Source organism: Rana temporaria, chromosome 8, assembly GCF_905171775.1.
Source record: "Rana temporaria chromosome 8, aRanTem1.1, whole genome shotgun sequence".
NCBI classification, from domain to species: Eukaryota; Metazoa; Chordata; class Amphibia; order Anura; family Ranidae; genus Rana; species Rana temporaria.
This window is the reverse complement of record NC_053496.1, coordinates 137,363,051-137,389,274: the sequence shown is the minus strand read 5'-3', so window position 1 is coordinate 137,389,274 and position 26,224 is coordinate 137,363,051. Positions and strand designations below refer to the sequence as shown.

At 43.6% G+C, this 26,224-nt stretch overlaps 1 protein-coding gene across 2 annotated transcripts in view; it reads right to left on the bottom strand.

Annotated features, from left to right (window-relative positions):
- Positions 1–455: 455 nt before the first annotated feature.
- The window catches only part of ZNF511 (zinc finger protein 511), a 35,199-nt gene continuing 9,430 nt past the window's right edge, over positions 456–26,224 (bottom strand). The window contains exons 3-6 of one of the 2 annotated variants that reach the window (XM_040320754.1): positions 16,051–16,252; positions 5,729–5,853; positions 3,268–3,408; positions 456–780 (exon numbers count right to left, since the gene is read on the bottom strand). In XM_040320754.1, coding sequence (XP_040176688.1) covers positions 711–780; positions 3,268–3,408; positions 5,729–5,853; positions 16,051–16,252 — 538 coding nt within the window. In that variant the 3' untranslated portion in view covers positions 456–710. Of the gene's footprint in view, positions 781–3,267; positions 3,409–5,728; positions 5,854–16,012; positions 16,253–26,224 lie in introns of both variants that reach the window. The other variant, XM_040320756.1, reaches the window with a different exon arrangement.

Below are 26,224 nucleotides of genomic sequence, written 5' to 3'. Positions count from 1 at the left end.
ACATTAATATGTGCATTGTCCTATAAATTATTGTAGCACTTATTGTCATCCAGTTAGAGTCCATTCACGCCAATTTAGGTGCATTGGTACATTGTTCACCGTCAATCACAACCTAATGCAACTCTCCACAGCACCCGTGTGGTTCAACACAACACAACTCACAGTGTTTTGTGTGGTGCTAAAATATGCAGCATGCACCATTATTTTTGTTGAGGTGCCCTGCAGCCCATTCACGGTCAACAAGCTGCCTAACGCAGCACGCCACAACACAGAAAAACTTGTGCATTCCAGCATGTCGTTTCATAGTCAGGTTGAAAAAAAAAAAAAAAACTCATCCATCTAGTTCAAACAACCAACTCTCCAACCAAGCCCAACTCCCTATCCTTGTAGCTCAACACCCCCATCTGCTGGTATTCTTAAGTCAAACTACACAAAATACTGAATAAAACATTGAATTAAATACAGAAAAGATTTTATTTTTCAATTTGTAAAAACTGAACATCTTTTAAAACATATATTTCATGCCGTTTCCTGCTCTTTTCTTTGCTCGTTGTTCCTTACCGAGTATAGACATAAAAAACACCATTAGAAACTATGTAGTCCTAAAGCCATATTCTTTGAAGGCACATCTGGACAGAGATATTGAATGTTATATTTTTCGTTATACAATTTAGTTTCCATTTAATTTTTTGGCTTTAAATTTGAGACTTTCACTTCTTTTTCCTTGAATGTCTGAATCCTCTCACAGATCCATGTCCAAAGCAGATTGTGGATGGAACCCTTAAAAATAAAAGGAAGCAGATTATAGAAATGTTTTCAATGCAGAAGAATTAATATTTAAACGTAGTTATGTGGATTTTGACACCTTTAGTTGGGTCTGTTTGGTTGTCCCACTTGTCGTATTTGATTTTGTCCCCTTTCACACTTATACGACTTGTCCCACGATTTTGGACTGCAAAATCGCATGACAAGTCATTCTCCATGATTTTCAATGACTTCCATTCATATTGGCACGACTTTAAGTAGTGCCGACTTCAAAGTAGTCCCTGTACTACTTTGGTCCAACTTCCATGTGAGTTGATGTCCATAGACCTCAATGTTAAACCCTCAAGTAGCATGCAAATCGTACCTGAATAATATAGACACAATTTCAGTACGACTTTGTAAGCACAAGCAGCTTTTTGACCCTTGTCCCACCCAATCCTTTCAGTATAGTAGCCCCTCCCAAGCACATTTTTCTAGCACACATTCACTTCCTGGTTATTCCCTCAGCAACAATGTGCTCCAAACAGCCCAAAAAAAGATGTCCTTGTCCTCCGCTTCTCCTCCTCTTCTTCCTCATGCACTGCTACAGCAGCAATGACAACTGCTGTGGCAATATATTGAGTAGCAAACATTTTCTGTCATAACACACCACACCACAACAACCAGGAAGCAAACAGGAACTGGAAACAACTATGGCAGGAAAAGGAATTACCTCACACCATGTATGTTTTCATTGGTTAATGCCAAAGTTGTGGCAAAGTAGTACTGATCCAAAATCGCGGCAAAGTCGCACGACTTTGAAGTCGTACAAGTGTGAAAGGGGCCCCAAGCCAGATTTACTTGTAGTTTCCATTAACCATGCCAATACTTTTAAGGGGCCCCTACATTGCCAACTGTTTACAGTGCCTTAAAAAAGTATTTATACCCCTTGACATTTTCCACACTTTGTCATGTTACAACCAAAAATGTATTTTATTTGGATTTTATGTGATAAACCAACACAAAGTGGCACATCATTGTGAAGTGAAAGGAAAATGATAAACGGTTTTCATTTCTTTTTACAAATATCTGTAAAGTGTGGTGTGCATTTGTATTGAGCCCCCTTTGATCTGATACCCCTAACTAAAATCTAGTAGAATCCATTGCGTTCAGAAGTCACCTAGAGGTATGTTAGAGAACCTTAGTGAACAAACAGCATCATGAAGGCCAAGGAACACACCAGACAGGTCAGGGATAAAGTTGTGGAGAAGTTTAAAGCAGACTTGGGTAATAAAAAAATATCCCAAGCTTTGAACATCTCACGGAGCACTGTTCAATCCATCATCCGAAAATGGAAAAAGTATGGCACAACTGAAAACCTACCAAAGACATGACCGTCCACCTAAACTGACAGGTCGGGAAAGGACAGCATTCATCGGAGAAGCAGCCAGAAGGCCCATGGTAATGCTGGAGGAGCTGCAGAGACCCACAGCTCAGGTGGGATAATCTGTCCATGGGATAGCCATTAGTCGTGCACTCCACAAATCTGGCCTTTATAGAAGAGTGACAAGAAGAAAGAGTTGATGGGAAGATGGATGGAACCAAATACAGAGCAATCTTAGAAGAAACCTGTTATATCCTCTGTGTTGTGAGAGACACAAGACTCTGGAACAATGGATGTTTATTTCAGGTCATCTGTACACTGCAACATGCATCTCAGGACAATACATCTTACCTGCTTTCTATATGTGCTCTCCAAGATGGCTACTATGCCCCTTGACCCTTGTCATCACTACTGGGTGGAGCCAGCCTTAAAGTGCCAGTAAATGTGGAACCCTTCAGGCATAACAAAACCCTATTTACAAAGGACTTGACTGGGGCAGAGGTTCACCTTTGGCAGGACAACGACCCTAAACGTACAGCCAGAGCTACAATGGAATGGTTTAGATCAAAGCATATTCATGTGTTAGAATGGCCCAGTCAAAGTCCAGACCTAAATCCAATTGAGAATCTGTGGCAAGACTTGAAAATTGCTGTTCAGACGCTCTCCATCCAATCTGACAGATCTTGAGCTATTTTGCAAAGAAGAATGGGCAAAAATATCACTCTCTAGATGTGCAAAGCTGGTAGAGACATACCCAAAAAGACTTACAGCTGTTAATGAAGGTTCTACAAAGTATTGACTCAGGGGGACTGAATACAAATGCACGCCACACTTTTCAGATATTTGTAAAAAAAAAAAAAAAAAAAATATGAAAAATCATTTTTATTCCACTTCAAAATTATATATGTCACTTTGTGTTGGTCTATCACATACAATCCCAATAAAATACATTTATGTTTTTTGGTTACAACATGCCAAAATGTGGAAAATTTCAAAGGGGTATGAATACCAATCAAGGCACTGTAGGTGCGGTGTGTTGCAGCATAAATGTTAATGTGCAGCATTCTTCGTATTCCCCAGAGTGCATTGTGTAAAAGGTAGCCCATGGAAAATCTAGCCCAAGTGACAGGATACTATACCTGGACCTGTAAGTGGCATGTGAAGTAGTTCTGTCATCAGCAGGCATTTCACTGGTCTCCATGGATTCCGACACTACCTTTTCATCAGGTGTAATGTCCATGGAAAGTTCTTGGCCTGTGCTGTCCTCTTGCTTTTTTTTGCTGCACAAAAAAAACGTGGGTATGTTTTAAATACATTCTAGATATGATTACATGGAGAGTTACGATTACATGGGGTTATAGAGATGGTTACTTATTTTAAAGTTTGCCCTAACAGGGGTCAGTAGACTTGACCAGAGCCACCTAAAAATCTCTGAATCGAGTTTAACATAGAGCAAAGATGGTGGTGGATCGATTATGGTAATGCCCGGTGGTCTGTTAAATGCAAAAGAGTGAATAAGTGGATCACTTGATTGGGGTCCAGGGTCTACTGGCTAAGAAAACCCTCCGCCCAGTTGGTTATTGCTACAGTGCATATAGCTAGGAAGCATGCTACATGTGCATTATCTGTGTGTTTGCCTTTAAATCATTTTTCCCCTACTTCACTCCATACCTAGGGGATGCTCTGTATATATAGTCACATCCTCCTTTATGATTTATCTTTCATTCACCACATGTTCTAAAGGAGCTAGACATATGAAGTTGTGACCTGTCTTATATTCATCTGTTAAGATCTGCACAGGATTTGATTAAACCCTTCTACAATCTGCCTTTTGGATCGAGTCACTGTCTGCCAACTCTCCCGAGACTGTAAGTTATAGATATCTCACCACAGCTGGATCAGTTATAAAGATCACACTCTTAATGCCTAGATTGGGAGGCAGACCAAGAACGAATGCATTATTTTCTAGTGCAAACATGATGAATGCTACCTGATGATTGACATTGTCCAATTGCCTGCAGTCAAAGAAACTTCTACAAGTGATAACATGCATGAGGTTGCAGAATGTCAACCTATATAGCCGATTTCTTTGGCAATCAAAGTCCCTGCTACCAGCTGTGAAACTGCCCTGCATGGTGATTAAATAAGTTGCAATCACAACTGTCTTTTTAAAATAGTTTTTCAGAAATATCCATCCCCGAAGGAAATATCCACCACAAAGAAAAGAAAAGGCGGTGTCGTTTTTGGTTTGCAATTCCAGTGATGCAGGGTTTTCCACTGTTATGGGTATTATTGGTCATATGGCACTGACTCCTGAAGCTAAATCTGAACTTTTTCCTCAGTTAAGAATGATTCAAGAATGGTGTTAAATGCATGGCTCATTTTTTACTACAAATGTGATGGGAATCAAAGAAGCAAACCACATTAGGCAGCACCAATCCTGAACTTAGGAAGATTTGAAGAACAGTGTTAAACGTATGGCTTAATAATATTGCAAATGTAATCAGAGCTAAACAGACTTGCCCAGATTAATAATCCGCTGTGCTGCAAGATATTGCAGACTGAAGGAAAGCATCTGTAGTTTCCAGAAAGGTAGGTCATCTAAGAAAGGAGATGTATAGAATACCCATGATTAAGTCACGTGACGAGTGACGATACGTGTGGGGGAGGAGCCTACAGTGACGGACCATCGGATGTCTATCCCGAGTGAGGAGTCCTTTTTAACTGAGAGGCAACATACCCTGTCTATAATAGAAGCGAGGATACGTGAGTGCACTAAGTGCAGCCTTTATCCACATCTATATGGTACAATATTGCGCTATGTTTCCTTTCCTCCTCTTTTGCATGTGACTGAATAATACTGGAAACATCTGATCGCTGCTGGAGGTTGTTGTAAACCTGATCACACTGAAGTGAGAGCTTGGCAATTAGGGGAGGAGCACTGCACACTGACTAATTCAATTATCAGGACTTTTTCATGATCTACTCACATATATATTAAGAGTTGTTTTCACCAATTTTTATTGTTTGATTATATGTACGATTCACATTGCACATAAGTTAATACGAGCGCATCAGTATTTCATTTGTTTATTATTTGGTTTAGTTCACTGTTTTTGATTGCAGCTGTATTATTTAGGTATTTTTGTGTGGTTTCTTTGAGATTATTTGTTAGTAGCGCTGTAGTCCTTTTTCACTATCTAAATCTACTAATATCTTTAACACTACTCCTGTCCCCTAGACTGACAATGCTGCTGGCTGATGTGCCTCCTGTACTCATTCCTCCAGAGTCTTGTCTCACTAATACAGGAGAGGTTTGTTACTGGTGAAAACAGAGGGAAAAAATCCAAAAGAAAACTGGTGCAGCCACCACATTCAATGATTGGAAAGCTGCAATATAATACACTTTTGGTTTTGGGTTTAATATGGCTTAAATGTTTACAAATTATTATATTTTATTTTGTTAGCAATTTTTCGCATCATTACGAAGGCAATACCTACCACAGCATAATTGCTGTTCTAGAAGATTTGTCCTTAAAACGCAATTATAATCTATGAGCAATTTATGTATATAAATAGGAAAGCTAAATGCAAACTCACTTCTTAGATTTCTTAGGCTTGTCAAATCGAAAGTCAGAAGGATACAAGTGTGTCCTGACTAAATGGCATTTACGTTCCCCAGAGGTTTTGAATTTCTCCACACATCCTTCAACCAAACACTGGAACTAGACACACAAAAAAAAAAAAAAAAAAAAAAATCACAATTATTTACTACACTATAAGCCTGAATAATTATGCTTCATAAAATTGAAATACTGCAACTACTAATAGAAAATCACAACATTTATTAATGGGGCAAATAGCTATGGTGCCAACCTGCACTTGCTATAGATATATCTCTCTCTCTATATATATATATATATATATATATATATATATATATATATATATATATATATATATATATATAATCTCTAAGGCTACATATAGTATACAGCACTGTGTTCTGGGTGCGAGACAAGACCTTCCTGTCTCACACCCAGTACAAAATAAATAGTTTTGGTGTGAGCAGCGCTCAGCCATTCATAAGAAGCTTTGTATTCCATCAATACATTCAAAGCTTCCTTTGATAGGCTGAGTCAGAGAGACAGGCTGATGATGTCACAATATCTGACTCAGCCAGTCAGAGGAAGCTTTTAGAATGCAAAGCTGCCAATTAATGGCTGGGTGCCACTCAGACTAAAACCATTTTGTTTCAGGTGTGAGACAGAATGGTCTTGTGTCCAGGGCCGTTTGAAGGAATTTGGGGGCCCCAAGCAAAATGGGGCCCCCCAAGCACCCCCCCCCACGCAAAGCTTACGTTAGCACTGCACTAATTTATTACACCCATGTTCTTACCCCCCCTATGTTTTTCTATTCTCACCTCCCCTTCTTTCCTGTAGGCTGCTGTTGTACCGTGGCCGAGCTCCTCTTCCTCCTGTCAGTCCGGTGTTCTATCATTATGGGTCCCCATTCCCCTATGAGATAGTGCCCAGGCTGGGCCGGGTACCGCGCGGTACAGGAGATTCAGTTTCCTGTGTTCCCGGCCGGACTAAAAGAAAGTGAGCATTCAGTGTGCACTTCCTGTCAGTCCGGCCCGGGAACAGGAAACTGAATCTCCTGTACCACGTACAGTACCCGGCCGGACATACAGGTCTCCAGGAGGGAGGAAGAGGAGATCGGCCACGCTACAGCCTGAGAAGGGGAAGTTGGGGGGCCCCAGGCCAGCTCGGGGCCCCAAGCAATTGTTTGTTTTGCCTGTCCTGTAACAACAGGCCTGCTTGTGTCGCACCCGGAACACAGTGCTATATACTTTATGTAGCCTCAGCTGCATACAGATTATACAGCATACCCAGTGGCTGCACATTGGGGAGGGAAATTGTTTGTTCTGGGCCAGCTTGGCCCAAACTAACTATTTAAACTAAAGCTGGAGATCAACTTTAAATGGTCTTCCTTTGGTGTCACTGAACATTAGATGTGTCCAGCTGACAATTAGTAACCCAGAAAAGAAAATGCTGCTTTAACTTTGATGTAAACATGGTACCTTCTTTCATATGGTCTGGTACTGTCCCAAGCTCTGCCCATTTTGGAGTGCAGTGGCAGATACTCTGAGGAATATATGGGGGATAGAAGTACCTCTGGATCCCGTAACCTTGCTACCGAGCCATTTCGAAGACATTGAGGGAGACCGTTATGTCAAACTGTGCCTTACTTGCTCTCTATTTTACGCCAGAATGGAAATCTTGTTAAGGTGGAAGCCCCTTCCAATAACTCGTGGCAGAAGACAATTAATACCATGCTACCACTCTACCGAATCACATATGAGAGTAGAAATTGCCCGGGGAAATTCGATAAGGTTTGGTCGAACTGGATAGACGCGTGTAGCTGAGCCTCGATTACACAGTTGTCATCACAGCTTCGGGGCCCAGGGTTCAGACGGAGGTCTACCGATCCCTCTTCCCCCCCTCTATCCCCCTCCTTTCCCATCACCCCCCCCCTCCCCGAGAGATCTCTCCTTGTACCATTTTCTCTCCACGCTCCCTGGGCTCTACCCCCCCCCCCCCTTATCTTACCTTTAGTAGCATGCACCAGTTATCGATAAGAGCAAATATTCTTTCCTAACCTATCAGCCCTCTACCCCCCCCAACTGTTGGCTTCCAAATAAAGGTAGATAGCCAGATTCAGATAGACTGGCTTACTTTTGAGGCGGCGTAGCGTATCGCATATACGCTAAGCCACCGTAAGTGAGAGAGGCAAGTGCTGTATTCACAAAGCACTTACCTCCTAAGTTACGGCGGTGTAGCGTGAATGGGCCGGCGTAAGCGCGCCTAATTCAAATGAGGATGAGGGGGGCCGTGTTTTATGTAAATGACTCGTGACCCGATGTGATTGACGTTTTTTTTTACGAGTGTATTGCTCCAAAGTACGCCACAAGGACGTATTGGTTTCGACGTGAACGTAAATGACGTCCGGCCCCATTCACGGACGACTTACGCAAACAACGTAAATTTTTCAAATTTCGACACGGGAATGACGGCCATACTTAACATTGACTAGGCCAACTATTTGTTCGACTAACTTTACGCCGGGAATCGCCTTACGTAAACGGCGTATCTTTACTGCGACGGGCAAGCGTACGTTCGTGAATCGGCGTATCTAGTCATTTGCATATTCTACGCCAAACTCAACGGAAGCGCCACCTAGCGGCCAGCGGAAATATTGCACCCGAAGATACGACGGCGCAGGCTGTCGTATCTTAGCTAGGTTTAAGTGCATCTCAGTTTAAACTTACGACGGCTTAGATTCCGAGTTACAACGGCGTATCTACTGATACGCCGGCGTAACTCTTTGTGAATCTGGCTAAGAATTTGTATTGAATGTTTATAGTACCCTGTACAAGAATTTTGATGTTAATGGCGACCTCATGCCTACATTATTATTAGGATCTGTAACACCATACCAGATGACAGATTTTATTTGCTAACCTTGATCTGTACCGTCTTGTTTGTCTAATAAAACCTCTTCCTCTTCATATTGTACTGAAATGGGTAGATTTTGATGCAAGTATTTGGATACAGGACATTTGGAGGCACTTGGGATAAGTTAGGTAGGATGATGTCAGTTTTGTTATGATTGTTAGAATAATCTTTTTAGAAAATATAAGGTTAAAGTGGCACTAAACTCAAGAAACAGAATTATATTTTATACCTCAATTGGTTCTGTGCCCCTTCTAATGTCAGACAGCACATCAATAAAAATAAACTCAAAATCTCCACAGCTGCACTTCCTTTATGAGGGTGACCATGTTTGCTCTACATGGTTCCAATGTATGTGGAAACAAACACCTTCCTCTGTTTGCTCCTGACATGAACTACAGAAACACTGGCTGATACAACCAGCACCGGAACATAAGGTACAGAAAATGCCCATATTTAAATTCTCTGCCCACACAGCACCACCCCAGCTCACTTCATAGTAACAGCTGGAACAGAACTGTTGGAGTCGTGATTTCTGACTCATGTTTGATGCTGGTTCTCTGCTTGAAGAAAATAAAAAGGTAATACATGCACAGGCGATTAGGCAGGTGCTGGGCTTTGTGCTTTTAGCAGAGCCGTGCACGTGACTGAAATATATGTGCATTGCTTGCACACACAGACCGGAAACAAATCCAAAAGAGCCAGGTTCTCGTTAAGACGAGATAAAAAATAAATACAAAATAAAATAAAAGAAGAGTATGTGAATTTGTTGGCACTTTTAGAGTCTTGTCTTGGGTATAATACTGCATGCTGGATCGAGAATTGCGTTTAACCAGGACCGTTTAATCTTTTAACGTTGGGTTAGGGTTAAAGTTAGATATTAGGTTTTGGAATTAGGTTGTTTTTATAATAGCTTAACTACTTAAGGACCGCCTCCTGCAGATATACGTCGGCAGAATGGCACGGCTGGGCACAAGCACGTACCTGTACGTCCTCTTTAAGTGACCCGGTCCGAAGCTCCGTGACCGCGGAACCCGATCGCCGCTGGAGTCCCGCGATCGGTCCCCGGAGCTAAAGAACGGGGAGAGGTGTGTGTAAACACAGCTTCCCCGTTCTTCACTGTGGCAGGTTCATTGATCGTCTGTTCCCTGGGAAACACGATCAATGACGTCACACGTCCAGCCCCGCTAGTTAGAAAAACATATGAGGTCACACATAACCCCTACAGCGCCCCCTAGTGGTTAAAGGGTCACTAAAGGAAAAAAAAAACATTTTTGCTGAAATGACTGTTTACAGGGTATAGAGACATAATAGTTAACGGATTCCTTTTAAAAATGATTAAAAATAGATAAAGAACAATCATATAATGTACCTACAGTTTAGTTTTGTTGTTGCTGTTGTTTCCTGGTTCTCTGATGTACAGAGACAAAGAGCCAATAGAGGGCAGTGATGCTTTGTAAAACGAAACTGATTGGTGCTGAGGGGTTTTAGACACACAGTAATCACATCTCCTTGATTAGTCACCACAGTGAGAAATCTCCCAGTACTGTGGTGATCAGGAAACAGACAACCAGGAAGTGTCCAGAACAGAGAGGAATTACAGCAACATCAAAGCAAAAACGAACAATGAGGACATGAAACCAGGACTGCAGTAAGGTAAAGGAAAAAAAAAATTCCTTTAGTGACCCTTTAACTCCCAAACTGCAATTGTCATTTTCACAGTAAACAATAAATTTTTATAGCATTTTTTGCTGTGAAAATGACAATGATCCCAAAAATGTGTCAAAATTGTCCGATGTGTCCGCCATAATGTCGCAGTCATTAAAAAAAACGCTGATCGCCGCCATTAGTAGTAAAAAAAAAATAATTAATAAAAATGCAAATAAAACTATCTCCTATTTTGTTGATGCTATAAATTTTGCGCAAACCAAATCGATAAACGCTTATTCCGATTTTTTTTTTACCAAAAATAGGTAGAAGAATATGTATCGGCCTAAACCGAGGAAAAAAATGTTTTTTTATATCTTTTTGGGGGATATTTATTATAGCAAAAAGTAAAAAATATTGCATTTGTATCAAAATTGTCGCTCTATTTTTGTTTATAGCGCAAAAAATAAAAACCGCAGAGGTGATCAAATACCACCAATAGAAAGCTATTTGTGGGAAAAAAAGGACGCCAATTTGGTTTGGGAGCCACATCGCACGACCGCGCAGTTGTCAATTAAATCGACGCAGTGCCGAATCGCAAAAACTGGCCAGGTCCTTTACCTGCATAAAGGTCCGGGTCTTAAGTGGTTAAGGTTTACTTTTAAGAGAACTCACTAGCAATAGGTATTTGTAACATACTGAAAAACATTACCCTGTACACACGGCCGGTTTTCCCCTTGGAAAAAAAGAACGTTGGTTTTCCCGACGGTATTCCTGCCAAGCTTGAAGGGATTCCTGCCAAGCTTGTCTTACGTACAGACTGTCATACAAAATCCCGCCGGTCCAAAGCGCGGTGACGTACAACACGTACGACGGCACTATAAAGGGGAAGTTCCATTCCAATGGTGCCACCCATTATCGCGTGTTAGTAAAGGTTTGGCGAGAGACGATTCACGCTTAATAATAATTTGCAGCGTGAGGAATGTGCTATCTCAATTACAAACGCTAGTTTTAACAGAAGGAGCACTCCCGTCTCATACTTGATTCTGAGCATGCGTGTTTTTTTTACTCTCGGAAAAGCATACACACGACCGGTTTTCTCAAACGGGAAAAAGTCTGACGGAAATCCCGACGGGGAAAATAGAGAGCAGGTTCTCTATTTTTTTCTGCCAGTTTTCATGTTGGATGCAATATACACGGCCAGGATTCCCAGCCAAAAGCTCTCCTGGCAGTTTTTCTGCCAGGAAAACTGGTTGTGTGTACGAGGCTTTAAAGCAGAGATCCTTAAACTACGGCCCTCCAGCTGTTGCGGAATTACACATCCCATGAGGCATTGTAAAACTCTGACATTCACAGACATGACTAGGCATGATGGGAATTGTAGTTCCTGAACAACTGGAGAGCCGTAGTTTGAAGACCCCTGCTTTAAAGTATATCTATAGTCAGGCTATGGACGTGCAAATATGCTTAAGCAGTAAATAGGCTTTAAAACAAGAATATGTAAATACTTGAATTTTCTTTGCCTAGTAAGTGCACTTTATGGGCCAGGGGTTAAAGAGGATCTTCCGCCTTTTTGAAAAAATAACAAACTCAGCAGCTACAAATACTGTAGCTCCTGAATTTTAATAAAGGACACTTACCTGTCCAAGGATTCAGGGCCATCTACACCCGTGGTGATTCTTCGCCGGTCTTCGGGTCCCCGATGCTGGCATGTTTAGTAAGGGAAGCCAGCTGTGACTCCTTGCGGCTTTTCAATCAGCTTCCCACTATGCAGGCAAGAGCAGAACTGTGCTGTGTGAATGCTCCAGCAGGCTTCTGGGACATGTCCTAGAAGGCTGCAGGTGGGAGGTAGGATACTGAACTTCCTGTGGAATCGCCTAGGCCAGGGGTCGCTAAACTATCTAAACAAAGGACCAGTTTAATTGTCCTTCAGACTTTAGGGGGCCAGGCTGTGGCCATAAGAAGTAAAAAATGTATTGGTGTCAGTGTGAATAAAGAGTGTCCCCTCTTTGGTATTGGGGGGGGGGGGGGAGAGAATAGTGTCCCATCTTTGGTTTCAGTAGGAAGAATAGTGCCCCATCGAATAACGGCCCAAGGGCTGGATAAAAGGACTGCAGTTTGGAGACCACTTGCCTAGGCAATCCAACCAGTAGTAGGAGAAGGTACCTACCAAAACTAGGTACTCGCTTCCCCCCCAAAAAAAGTTAGAGTAGGGGGAGGAGGACAAACTGAAACTTCTCTCTTGGGGTGAAATTCCGTTTTAAAGGGGTTGTAAAGGTACAATTTTTTTTTTCTCCCTAAATAGCTTCCTTTACCTTAGTGTAGTCCTCCTTCACTTACCTCATCCTTCCATTTTGCTTTTAAATGTCCTTATTTCTTCTGAGAAATCCTCACTTCCTGTTCTTCTGTCTGTAACTACACACAGTAATGCAAGGCTTTCTCCCTGGTGTGGAGTGTCATGCTCGCCCCTCCCTTGGACTACGGGAGAGTCAGGATACTCTCTACGTTGCAGATAGAGAAAGGAGCTGTGTGTTAGTGGGCGTCCTGACTCTCTTGTAGTCCAAGGAAGGGGGCGAGCACGACACTCCACACCAGGGAGAAAGCCTCACTGTGTGTAGTTACAGACAGAAGAACAGGAAGTGAGGATTTCTCAGAAGAAATAAGGACATTTAAAAGCAAAATGGAAGGATGAGGTAAGTGAAGGAGGACTGTACTACGGTAAAGGAAGCTATTTAGGAAAAAATAAAATAAAAAATTGTACCTTTACAACCCCTTTAACCACTTAAGCCCGGGACCAATATGCTGCTAAATGCCCAGAGGCGTTTTTACAATTCGGCACTGCGTCGCTTTAATAGACAATTGCGCGGTCGTGCGACGTGGCTCCCAAACAAAATTCGCGTCCTTTTCTTCCCACAAATAGAGCTTTCTTTTGATGGTATTTGATTGCCTCTGCGATTTTTTTTTTTTTGCGCTATAAATAAAATAGAGCGACATTTTTGAAAAAAAAATCTATATTTTTTTACTTTTTGTTATAAGAAAAATTGAATAAACTACATTTTAGTCAAACATTTAGGCCAAAATTTATTCAGCCACATGTCTTTAGTAAAAAAAAAAAAAAAAAAAAAAAATCAGCTACCTAGCGGCAAAAGTGACACTAATACAGCGATCAGAAAAATGATCGCTTAGTGACACTGGCAATAGGGGGTGAAAGGGTTAACTAGGGCGGTGATCAAGGGGTTAAAACTTTATTAGGGGTGGTACGGGGCTACCCTGAACCTAACACTAACTGCCTGTCACACTAACTGTCACACTGACACTAAATGCAGTGATCAGTACATATATGATCACTGCATTCAGTGACACTGTGACAGTGATCTGAAGGGGGTAAAGTGCTTATGTGTACAAGTGTCAGTGTAGTGTTGGTGCGACTTACTGTGATGTCTTCTCTCCTCTCGGCGGTTTGAAAATACCGCCGAGAGGAGAGCTGCATCACTTCCTCTGCCAGTGTTTACATTTTACAGGCAGAGGAAGTGACACGGCGGGACACGACCGGATTGGTCGAGAGCGATCACGAGGGGGCGGACAGAAACAAACCTCAAGACGGATCGTTCCCCGAGGTAAACCGCCCGCCGCACGCAGCGGAGGGGGTCCCGATCGGACCCCCGACCCGCTAGAAGGCAGGGACGTATATATACGCCCTTCTGCCTGTACGTGCCATTCTGTGGACGTAAATAGGCGTGCGGCGGGCGGTAAGTGGTTAAGTTAAAAAGAATCTGGTGTAAAATGTTTAATGTTCATAGTTATAAGCCAGTCGTTTGGTGTTTGTTACTTTTATTGCTGTTCCTGTACCCAAAAATGCAGCACCTAATTGATGACAACAAAACAAATTCATTGCCTTACGTTTTATCTGTTGAAAGTAGATACTATCCGATAACATATAATCCGCAGCAAAGTGTTCTAGAATAAACCACTATGTGCATGAATGTATAAACATAAATACATCACATATAGGTCCCAGTGAAGAAAATCCAAAAATATGATGAGAAAGTGAAAACTGCGTTGAAAAATAAGTCCACCATCACCAGGATGGAAGGGAAAAGCCGCTCCTTAGGGATACACCAGGGGAGGTACTAAATACCCTTACCAGACACGTAGGACCTCCTGTATGAGCAAGGTCATAGAAGCTTGCAGATATAGCCCTCTGCGGGGTCTTACGGACTCCTACGCTCCTTCTCTCCGTCCTCTGTATCCCCTCCAAACGTGATCATCACGCTGATGAACCATGGGATCCACAAGCGTATTAGAGCTCGACGAGGGAGAAAGCGAAAAAAAAAGAGAAGGTACTCGGGATAGTGTAATAAAGTTAACCACTCCTCGGTTTTAATACAAAATACGGTACAAATAAGTTAAAAATATGTTTGTGAGAACAGATAAAATAGCCGGCATAAAAAAATCACGTTAGCCCGTGCTTCCGGGGTCACGTTGAACGCGATGACGTCAGAGCGTGGCTCTGCCCTGACATGTTTCGTCGAATGACGTTATCGACAAAACATGTCAGGGCGAAGCCATGCTCTGACGTCATCGCGTTCAACGTGACCCCGGAAAGCACGGGCCAATGTAATTTTTAATGCTGGCTATTTTATCTGTTCTCACGAACATATTTGTAACTTATTTGTACCGTATTTTGTATTAAAACTGAGGAGTGGTTAACTTTATTACACTATCTCGAGTCCCTTCTCTTTTTTTACGCTTTCTCCCTCGACGAGCTCTAATACGCTTGCGGATCCCATGGTTCATCAGCGTGAGGATCACGTTTGGAGGGGATACAGAGGACGGAGAGAAGGAGCGTAGGAGTACGTAAGACCTCGCAGAGGGCTATATCTGCAAGCTTCTATGACCTTGCTCATACAGGAGGTCCTACGTGTCTGGTAAGGGTATTTAGTACCTCCCCTGGTGTATCCCTAAGGAGCGGCTTTTTTCTTTTATCCTGGTGATGGTGGACTTATTTTTCAACGCCTTTTTCACTTTCTCATCATATTTTTGGATTTTCTTCACTGGGACCTATATTTGATGTATTTATGTTTATACATTCATGCACATAGTGGTTTATTCTAGAACACTTTGCTGCAGATTATATGTTATAGTATACTATCTCTATATTTTTTTTTCACTATATATTATATTATATTATTAGCGCAACCTTTTTTCCATTTTCTTCCACATGAATATTGTATGTTTTTAGGCGTCGCAGCTTTATTTTCATTATATACACATTTTTTCACTTTAGCGCAGTGCAGTTCCCCTTTGATAATTTACCTAGATACTATCCGATACCGGCCGATATGAGTGGTTAGTTTTAATGGGATTGTGATAAGTTCTGAGAGGGGGAGGCCCAAGCTCTTGATCTGCGTTGCTGGTCAAGATTTAAGGGTTCCTGTTGGGTTTCGCAAAGTATATGAATTTTCAGGCTACACTAAATGTCTCAATTCAATATCTTCCATTTGATTAGAGTAGACCTTATAAAGAAGAGGGGTCTCAACCTGGCGACCCTCCAGCTGTTGCAAAACTACAAGTCCCATCATGCCTCTGCTTGTGGGAGTCATGCTTGTATCCGTCAGCCTTGCAATGCCTTGTGGGACTTTTAGTTTCGCAACTGCTGGAGGGCCGCCAGTTTGAGACCCCCTGTTATAAAGTGACTATAACATGCTTGCTAACATCTCACCACCAGTTCAATAGGAATAGTAATCTGTTACTACGTGCCATGTTGCTTTTCTCTGCCATAATCTCAAACAAGGAATCGTGCCACTCCAAGATGTGAATGTCCAAAAGTCGGGAAGATGGGAAGGAGCGTTTACAGGTGGAGCAGACATTTCGATGCAGGGCGTTGTAATGATGCTCATATGATTCTAGAGTGTCAAAGACCTGAGCGCAACCTGCCGTCTGACACTGAAACTCTGACACCCTGAAATGAAGAAAAACACAAAAAGGTCACTTAGGACATTCAGTACATGAGATTTGTTTGCTTATCAGAAACCTAAGTAACAAGTTCTGTCTGAGTAGAATTTATTGGCAAGTTTTATTAAGAAAGAGAACAATTGCATCTATTCAAAAAAACTAAAACATTTGCCAAGGACATCTATAAATAATCCCCTGAGGAGGAGAACAAACCAATGGGCAATACTTTGTAAACCAGGGTTTGACAAATTTGCTTGGAATATAGGAGCCAGCTAAAAAAGTTAGGAGCCAGAAAACGCGCCCCGTCCCGACGAGCTCGCGCGCAGAAGCAAACACATACGTGAGTAGCGTCCTCATATGTAAACGGTATTCAAACCACACATGTGAGGTATTGACCGCCTCTGTAACTCAAAACATGCAACCTGTAGATTTTTTTTTAAACGTCGCCTATGGAGATTTCAAAGGGTAAAAGTTTGTCGGCATTGCACGAGCGGACGCAATTTTAAAGTGTGACATGTTGGGTATGAATTTACTCGGCGTAACATTATCTTTCACAATAAAAAAAAATTGGGATAACTTTACTGTTGTCTTATTTTTTAATTAATAAAAGTGTATTTTTTCCCCAAAAAAGTGCGCAAATACGGCGTGACAGAAAGTATTGCAACGATCACTATTTTATTCTATAGGGTGTTAGAATAAAAAATATATATAATGTTTGGGGGTTCTACTTAGAGGGAAGGAGATGGCAGTGAAAATAGTGAAAGATTACACATTAGTACAGCTGTTTAACTTGTAATGCCAACGGCCACCACCAGATGGCGCCAGCTCACAGAAGATCACAGCTCACAAAAAGAAGAGCTTGGGACTTCACAAGGCTGCAAAGCCGCGGCCTCAATTACCGGCGATCGCGCGGTGGGGGAGGTGGGGGGCGCACGGAGACACAGTGCCTGTGCCTCCGTGCGCCCCCACCTTCCCCGCGGCGGCCGGTAATTGAGGCCACGGCTTTGCAGTTTTGTAGGCCGTGGCCTCAATTACCAGTCGCCGCGGGTGCCAGGTCACATCTTCTTGTTGCAATTGCGACCTGGCGCCCGGATTTTGTCGACCCCTGTTGTAAAGGAACATTTTAAGGTAGTGGTAATAAACCCAAAAGCAAAATATTTATTACTGTATATACTCAAGTATAAGCCGAGTTTTTCAGCACATTCTTTTGTGCCAAAAATGCCCCCCTTGGCTTATACGGTATCGGCTGGTCGTAGGTCCCCTGGACCCCAAACTTGGCACACTTATAGCCCCATTTCTCCTCTACAAGTTTGTTGTCTGGGAGACCTACGGCTGGGGAGCACCGATTTTTCAAAGCTGGGCACCCCTTCCATAGACTCCCATGTTAAATGTCAGACTAGTCATGGACACAGTGAGACATGGGCACAGTGAGGCATGCAGCTGGACACCCTAGGCTTATACTCGAGTCAATCAGTTTTCCCATTTTTTTGTGGTAAAATTGGGTGCCTCTGCTTATAAAACTCGAGTATATACGGTATATTACATTTTTAGATGTTATGGCTGCTTTGGTTTTATTTTTGTAAAATTTCTTTCCTTCATTTTCATCTTGTGATCTCGCTAGTAAGTTTGTTGTCTTTAAACAGAACAAGCTCTACTGCAAACGTATCAGTTAAAAAATGTAGAGACAAACCATTTGCAACCGACAATCAGTTGTTATTTATGTAAAGCCCTTACTACAAAAAAAAATAAAAAAATAAAAAAAAACTGTTGCTGTAACTACCGTATTTATCGCGGTATAACGCGCTCCCACGTATACCGCGCACCCCTAAAGTTCCCCCAAATCCTGTGGAAAAAAAGTTTTTTTTGTACTTACAGTTTTGGTGTCTTGCGCGGCATCCATCGGCGGCCTTGTCGGGTCCGGCGTCCGTCTGCGGCTTCGGGTGTCCTCTTCGTCGGGTCCGGCGTCCTTCTGCGGCGTCCTCGCATCCTCCCCGCTCGTTTCCCGCGCCGAGTTTGAATACTGCGCCGACATATACAGAGCGCAGTACACTCGTGTATTGTCGGCAATGCTCGGCAACTCTCGCGCTGACGTCCAGGACGTGAGGGCGGAAGGAGCCGAGACTGCCCGACTATACCCGAGTGTACTGCGCTCGGTATATGTCGGCGCAGTATTCAAAACTCGGCGCGGGAAAGCGAATATCGGCGTATACCGCGCACCCACGATTTTGCCCTGATTTTCAGGGCAAAAAAGTGCGCGGTATACGCCGATAAATACGGTACTTGTCTATCTGCGGTGTGAGCTGGAGTTTGGACTCAATGTGTTAGTGTATTTGAATATGCTAGTACATCTTACATTCCCCTCCCCTCCCCTACCCCCCAGAGCTAGTAAGTTTTCGGTGGACAATGGTCGGTTGTCCGATTTTCGTATATTCAGTACACAAATCCATCACACAAAAGTCGAAAGTACAAACATGTATTGCTCGGAATCCATGCTCACCAAACACGAAATTAGCAGAATGTGTGGCGCTCAAGAGCTGAAATTCCTTGTAGTACGTCACTACATTCGTGTTTGTTGGCCGTCAATTATGTACCGTTGGTATGCAAGACAAAGTATGCACGTCCTTTGGACAAAAATCAGTGGCCATAAGGTGCTCCTGTGCATGTTCATCCAGAGTGAAGGAACTCTAGGTGTGTTACTGGCCAGATCACCAGGTGAAAACAGTGCGAGAAAAAAGCCTAAGGCTGCATTTACACTTAGGCGCATTTCATAAGCCATTCTAATGGCACCTAAAAATGCAGTGCGGTTCTGCCACAATTGTCGCGCGACAAATTGCGCTGTAATCGTGGCAAACTGCATCACGTGAAGTATGTCGCCCAAAAAAAAAAAATTGTGGCAGAACCGCTGTTCCTGTTTATCTGCAATTTTCTCTACACTCGTACAATGTGCTGAATTTATTAAGCTTGTCTGAGAGATCAGAAAAAAAGTGGGTGGAGAGTTGAAGTTATATTCTGCAGAGCTCAGTGAGGAGAGATTCACCCCCTTCACACAGGAACAGAGCCGAGGCTGTTAATCTGCTGGAGCTCCCTCCCCTTGTCACCATTTTTCTCTTGGTGTCATGAAGTGATTCATGCTGATAGCAGAGAAATGAAGCAGCAGACAGAAATGACACTTAATGTTTTGAATTGAGACAAGTACACACTATAGAGGGATATGCTTTGTTCATATTTCATGTTTGAAGATTACAGACACTTTTGTATATAAGGCAGACATAAATTTGCCATTTGCGGTTTCTGACCATTTCATCTAAAAATTCAAGTTGCTGATCCAAAGGCATCATTATTTTGTATGAATCACCATGAAAAAGTACATAGCTCTGACTTCACTCTTTCTTGCTACTCTGCGTACGCATTCTGGATAATCAACTCAAAGCCGAGGACAGCTAAGCAAATAGTACAGGATTTGTATTCGGACTGAAATAGCAGCTTCCATATTTCTTTCAGCATTGGCTTCCTTTAAAGAAAATTTACTTTTTATTTCTTTATTGGACTAACCTTGAAATAAAAGAAACAATAATTAAAGTGGATGTAAACCCACTCTCATCCTTTCTAAACTACTGCCATAGTGCTGATCTATAAGGATATAGATGCCTCCTGCATGTATCCTTACCTGTCACATGTCTCCCCTCTGTCTGTTATGAGACCTGAAAAACTGCAGATTCTGTGGGTGGATCTGTTGTCTGGAGCTCTGTGGGTGGAGTTGTGATGTCAGTAGACTCTCCGTCCTCCTCTACATTCCCCTTGTCAACATGCATTTTTTCCTGTGTATTTCTTACACTGAATTCTGCTATGATCACTAACATCCAATCAAAATCCAGAAAAGTAACCACATGACTTCAGAAAAGGAGTGGGGGTGGGAATTAAAAGATAATGCCTGTCTCCAGGCTAGTGCATGAGACATGTAAATAACCTGTTACTCACAGCAAGGGGGCGGAACGGACCAAGGTTTTTCTCTGTAAGTCTGTTTTATTTCACTGAACAATAAAAGAGGATTGCTCAGAGCTGGTTTAACTCTGTGTGGCAAGACTGGGCACAGATGATAGGAAATCTTATACTCTACATCAGGGATATGCAATTAGCGGACCTCCAGCTGTTGCAAAACTACAACTCCCATCATGCCTCTGCCTTTTGGTGTCATTCTTGTGGCTGTTGGAGTCTTGCTGTGCCTCATGGGACTTGTAGTTCTGCAACAGCTGGAGGTCCGCTAATTGCATATCCCCGCTCTACATTGTGACATCCAAAAAAAAAAAATGGGGTTTATATCCACTTTAAAGCAGTATTAACCACTTAAAGCGGAGGTTCACCCTAAAAACATGTATTTAACATTCCATTCAGCATAATTCCAACATTTACACTTCCCCCCGGCACATAAGGCGCGTCACCAGTTTTCCGAAAGTAGCCGGCTCTATACGGCGCCTGCGCAGTCAGCTCTACACGGCAAGCGCAGGCGCCGTATAGAGCCGACTAGCAGTTCGGCTACTTTCGGAAAACTGGTGACGCGCCTTATGCGCCGGGGAAGTTTTTCACAAGGCGTCAATCATCTAGCCTCTGCATAGGAACGCCTACTCCCGCGGGAGTGAGAACCCCAAAAAAAAAAAAAAACGGCATAGTGCAAATGTTGGAATTATGCTGAATGGAATGTTAAATATTGTTTTTAGGGTGAACCTCCGCTTTAAGACCCGGACCAAAATGCAGGTAAAGGACCAGGCCTCTTTTTTGCAATTCGGCACTGCGTTGCTTTAACTGACAATTGCATGGTCGTGCGACGTGGCTCGCAAACAAAATTTGGCGTCCTTTTTTTCCCACAAATAGAGCTTTCTTTTGGTGGTATTTGATCACCTCTGCGGTTTTAAGTTTTTGCGCTATAAACAAAAATATGGCGACATTTTTGAAAAAAATTCAATATTTTTTACTTTTTGCTATAATAATATCCCTAAAAAAAATATATAAAAAAAAATGTTTTTTTCCTCAGTTTAGGCCGATACGTCTTCTTCTACCTATTTCTGATAAAAAAAAACAAAAAAAAACGCAATAAGCGTTTAACGATTGGTTTGCGCAAAATTTATAGCGTTTACAAAATAGGGGACAGTTTTATGGCATTTTTATTAATAATTTATTTTTTACTACTAATGGCAGCGATTTTTTCCATGACTGCGACATTATGGCGGACACATCGGACAATTTTGACACATTTTTGGGACCATTGTCATTTTCACAGCAAAAAGTGCTATAAAAATGCACCGATTACTGTGAAAAAAGAGATTTTTAATACAGCTTACCTGTAAAATCTTTTTCTTGGAGTACATCACGGGACACAGAGCGGCATTCATTACTATATGGGTTATATGGAGTACCTTCAGGTGTAGACACTGGCAATCTTCAAACAGGAAATGCCCCTCCCTATATAACCCCCTCCCATAGGAGGAGTACCTCAGTTTTGTAGCAAGCAGTATGCCTCCCAAAATGGTCCTCAAAAAGAGGGGTGGGAGCTCTGTGTCCCGTGATGTACTCCAAGAAAAAGATTTTACAGGTAAGCTGTATTAAAAATCTCTTTTTCTTTATCGTTACATCACGGGACACAGAGCGGCATTCATTACTATATGGGATGTCCCAAAGCAATGCTTACAATGAGGGGAGGGAGAACATCTCCAAGACAAAAGGATTTAATTTAGAGATATACTCAAATCATAATAAATCCAACTTATTTGAGAAAAATAATCTTAAATTTTAAATTTAACTCAAAAAAAGAGGAGCCCCCGGGATCCGAGGGTCTCAAACTGCAGCTTGCAGCACTGCCTGCCCGAAGGCAGTATCAGTATTCCTTCTTACGTCCAACTTGTAGAATTTTGTGAATGTGTGGACAGAAGACCAGGTTGCCGCCTTGCAAACTTGAGCCATAGAGATCTGGTGGTGTGCTGCCCAGGAGGCGCCCATGGCTCTAGTAGAATGAGCCTTTAATGATACTGGAGGAGGCAACCCTTTCAAGCCGTAGGCCTGAGTGATTAATTGCTTGATCCACCTAGAAATGGTGGACTTTGCAGCTGCCTGCCCCTTCTTGGGCCCCTCCGGTAGAATAAACAGCACATCTGTTTTTCGGATCTTCTCTGTAGCTTTAAGATAGGCCTTCATGGCCCTGACAATATCCAAGGTATGCAGCAACCCTTCCTTTCTGGAAGTAGGTTTAGGGAAGAAGGATGGTAATACCAAATCCTGGTTCAAATGAAAACTGGATATGACCTTCGGTAGGAAGGAAGGATGAGGGCGGAGAACGACCTTGTCCTTATGAAATATAAGATATGGTTCCTTACAGGATAAGGCTGCCAGTTCCGAAACTCTTCTTGCGGAAACTATGGCAACCAAAAATACCAACTTCCTTGTCAGTAGAACCAAAGGAACTTCAGCCAACGGCTCAAACGGTTGTTTCTGTAAACTTGACAGGACAAGATTTAAATCCCACGGACAAAGCGGGGATTTAACTGGAGGTTTAATACGTAAGACCCCTTGAAGGAAGGTCTTAACCAGCGAGTGGGTGGCCAGCGGCCGCTGAAACCACACTGACAGAGCAGAAATCTGTCCTTTGATTGTGCTTAATGCCAATCCTTTATCCACTCCTAGCTGGAGAAAACTTAAAACTCTATCAATGGTGAATTTGCGAGGAAGCCATAGCTTGGACTCACACCAGCCTACATAGGCCTTCCAGACCCTGTGATAAATCACCCTAGAGACCGGTTTCCTGGCTCTGATTAGGGTAGAGATTACCTTCTGAGACAGACCTCTACCCCTGAGAATCAAGGATTCAGCTTCCAGGCCGTCAAATTTAGATGCCGTAAGGCAGGGTGGAGGATCGGACCTTGCGATAGCAGGTCTGGCCTTAGAGGCAGAGTCCAAGGGTTTCCCACTACCATCCTTAGGATTAGTGAGTACCATGCCCTTCTGGGCCATGCTGGAGCTACCAGGATGACTGGTATGCGCTCCACCCTGATCCTGCGCAGCAGGCGGGGTAGTAACTGGAGCGGGGGAAACGCATAAAGAAGTTTGAACTGATGCCAAGGGCAAACCAGAGCATCGGTTCCGCAGGCCATCAGATCCCTTGACCGGGACATGAACCTGTCTAGCTTCTTGTTGAGTCTCGATGCCATGATATCCACGTCCGGCACTCCCCATCTTTGGCAGAGTGCTTGAAAGACCTGTGGATGCAGAGACCATTCCCCCGGCCATAGAGTCTGGCGGCTTAAGAAGTCCGCCTGAAAGTTGTCCACTCCGGGAATGTATATTGCCGATATGCAGGGCACATGAGCCTCTGCCCATAGGAGAATCAAGCTCACTTCTCTCTGAGCGGCCTGACTCCTGGTTCCCCCTTGGTGATTTATGTATGCCACTGCCGTGGCATTGTCTGATTGAATTCTCACCGGGAACCCCTGCAATTTCGACGTCCAAGCCCTGAGGGCTAGTCGAACAGCTCTGAGCTCCAAGATGTTGATGGGTAACAGCTTCTCTGGCTTTGCCCAAATACCTTGGCGAGTGGAACCCTCCACAATTGCTCCCCAGCCCGTCAGGCTGGCGTCTGTGGTCACTATCTTCCAAGCCACTGGGCTGAAAGACCTTCCCTTCAGTAGGTTCTGAGGGTCTAACCACCAACACAGACTTTGCCGGATTCTTGATGAGAGTGGCAACGGGATATCCAAGGCCTGTGGCCTTCTGCTCCATGCTGACAGGATGGCTGCCTGCAGGATGCGAGTGTGGCTCTGGGCGTATGGCACCGCCTCGAAGGTAGCCACCATCTTGCCTAGTAGTCTCATACATAGGCGAATAGTCGGTTCTTTCTTGCTTAGAACCAGTAGGATTAACACCTTGATGGCTTCGACCTTCCTCAGAGGTAGGAACACTCTTTGTTGTTCTGTGTCTAATCTCATGCCGAGATATTCCAATTGCCTTGTGGGCTGGAATGCTGACTTTTCCCGGTTTAGGACCCAGCCGAACCTCTCGAGGTATTGGACCGTGAGGGCCACTGCTCGCTCCAAGCCGGGAGACGAGTGGTCTATGACTAGGAGGTCGTCCAGGTATGCTAGGATCGTGACCCCTTGAATCCTTAGCTTGGCTAGGATTGGAGCTAGAACCTTCGTGAACACGCGGGGGGCCGTAGCCAACCCGAAGGGAAGCGCCACGAATTGGAAATGACGCGAAGCCACCATAAAGCGTAGATATCTTTGATGTGGCTGATAAATTGGAACATGAAGGTAGGCATCCTTTATGTCTATGGACGCCATGAAGTCGTCCTTTTGGAGTGTGGCAGCTGCTGACCGCACGGATTCCATCCGAAATGAGCGGACTTTTAAGTATGCATTTACCATCTTTAGGTCCAAAATTGGCCTGACATCTCCATTGGGCTTTGGGATGATGAATAGGTTGGAGTAGAAACCCAGTCCCTGTTCCAGGACTGGTACCTCTACTATTACTTCCTGGGAAAGTAGATGATCTAGAGCCGATCTTAATGCGGCTCCTTTCTCCAGATCGTTTGGAGTCCTCGACTCCTGGAAATGAGGAGGAGGAAACCTTAGGAACTCTAGCTTGTAGCCTGTGGCCACGGAAGACCGTACCCACTCGTCGGGAATGCTGGCTTCCCAAATCTCCGAAAAGAGTCGCAGCCTTCCCCCCACCTTCGTGGGTGGGGGCGCCCCTTCATAAGGTAGACTTGGGGGCTGGTTTTGCTGGTTTGCGAAACCACTGCCTCTTGCCTCTAACAGCCTGTCTTTGTGATCTGCTGTTGAAGCCGAAGTTTGTTTTTGCAGGGGGCCGTCGATACTGCTTGGCATTAGAGGGCCCCTGTCCAGGGGAGGACTGTCGTTTAAACGCAGGCCCCTGAACCTTCTTCTTAGTTGGCAAAAGAGTACTCTTGCCGTTTGAAATGGTCTGAATGTATTTATCTAGGTCTTCTCCGAAGAGCCGACCTCCATGGAAGGGGAACCCTACCAGGAGCTTCTTGCATGGGGGCTCAGCCTCCCAGCTTTTTAACCATAAGAGTCTTCTCATATGGATAAGGGATAACGATAAACGTGACGCTTGCTGGATAGAATCCTTGATAGCGTCTACCGTAAAACAAATGGCCTTAGGGACATCCGAAAATTCTTCTGCCTGCTCGGCAGGAATAAGTTCAAGCATTTGCTTAAATTGATCCGATAAAGCTTGAGCGACTCCAATCGCAGCCACGGCTGGCTGTACTACTGCCCCTGCAGCAGTGAAGGAGTTTTTAAGTAGTGCTTCCAAGCGTTTATCAACTGGATCCTTGAAAACCTGTATGTTTTCTACAGGGCATGTTAACGATTTGTTAACACATGAGATGGCTGCGTCTACTGCAGGAGAAGCCCATCTCTTGGAAAACTTTTCTTCCATAGGATACAAGACAGAAAATTTCTTAGGTGGTAAGAAAACCTTGTCTGGTTTGTTCCAATCTTGGAACAAGACTCCCTCCAATAGAGGATGGATCGGAAACACCGCCCTGCTTTGAGGCGCCCTCAGTGAGCCCAAAGCTGAAACCGTCGATACCTGGAGATCTGGTATAGGCAGGTTGAATGCCTTATGGACCAAGTCCGTCAAGTCTTGAATCCACCAGCTCTCCCTCAGGGAGACTGCCCCAGACTCCTCTGTATCCGGATCATCGATCCCTGAACCTACTTGGTCCTTGTCCAAGAGGTCGTCCAATTCCCCAGAGGAAAGGACCTCCTCTTCCGAGGGTCCGCGCACGGGTGACGGAGATCTATTCCGCTTACTACCCCGCATAGCTGCGGCTATCATCTTTCCCATGCTTTTCTGCATCTCATTTAAAGAGGTAAGTAACACTTCCTCCGTGACCATCTTAGGATTGGGTTGACTCGCGTCAGCTCCAGCCCCCGATCCCGATGGCCCAACGGCTCCCAGTGGGGAA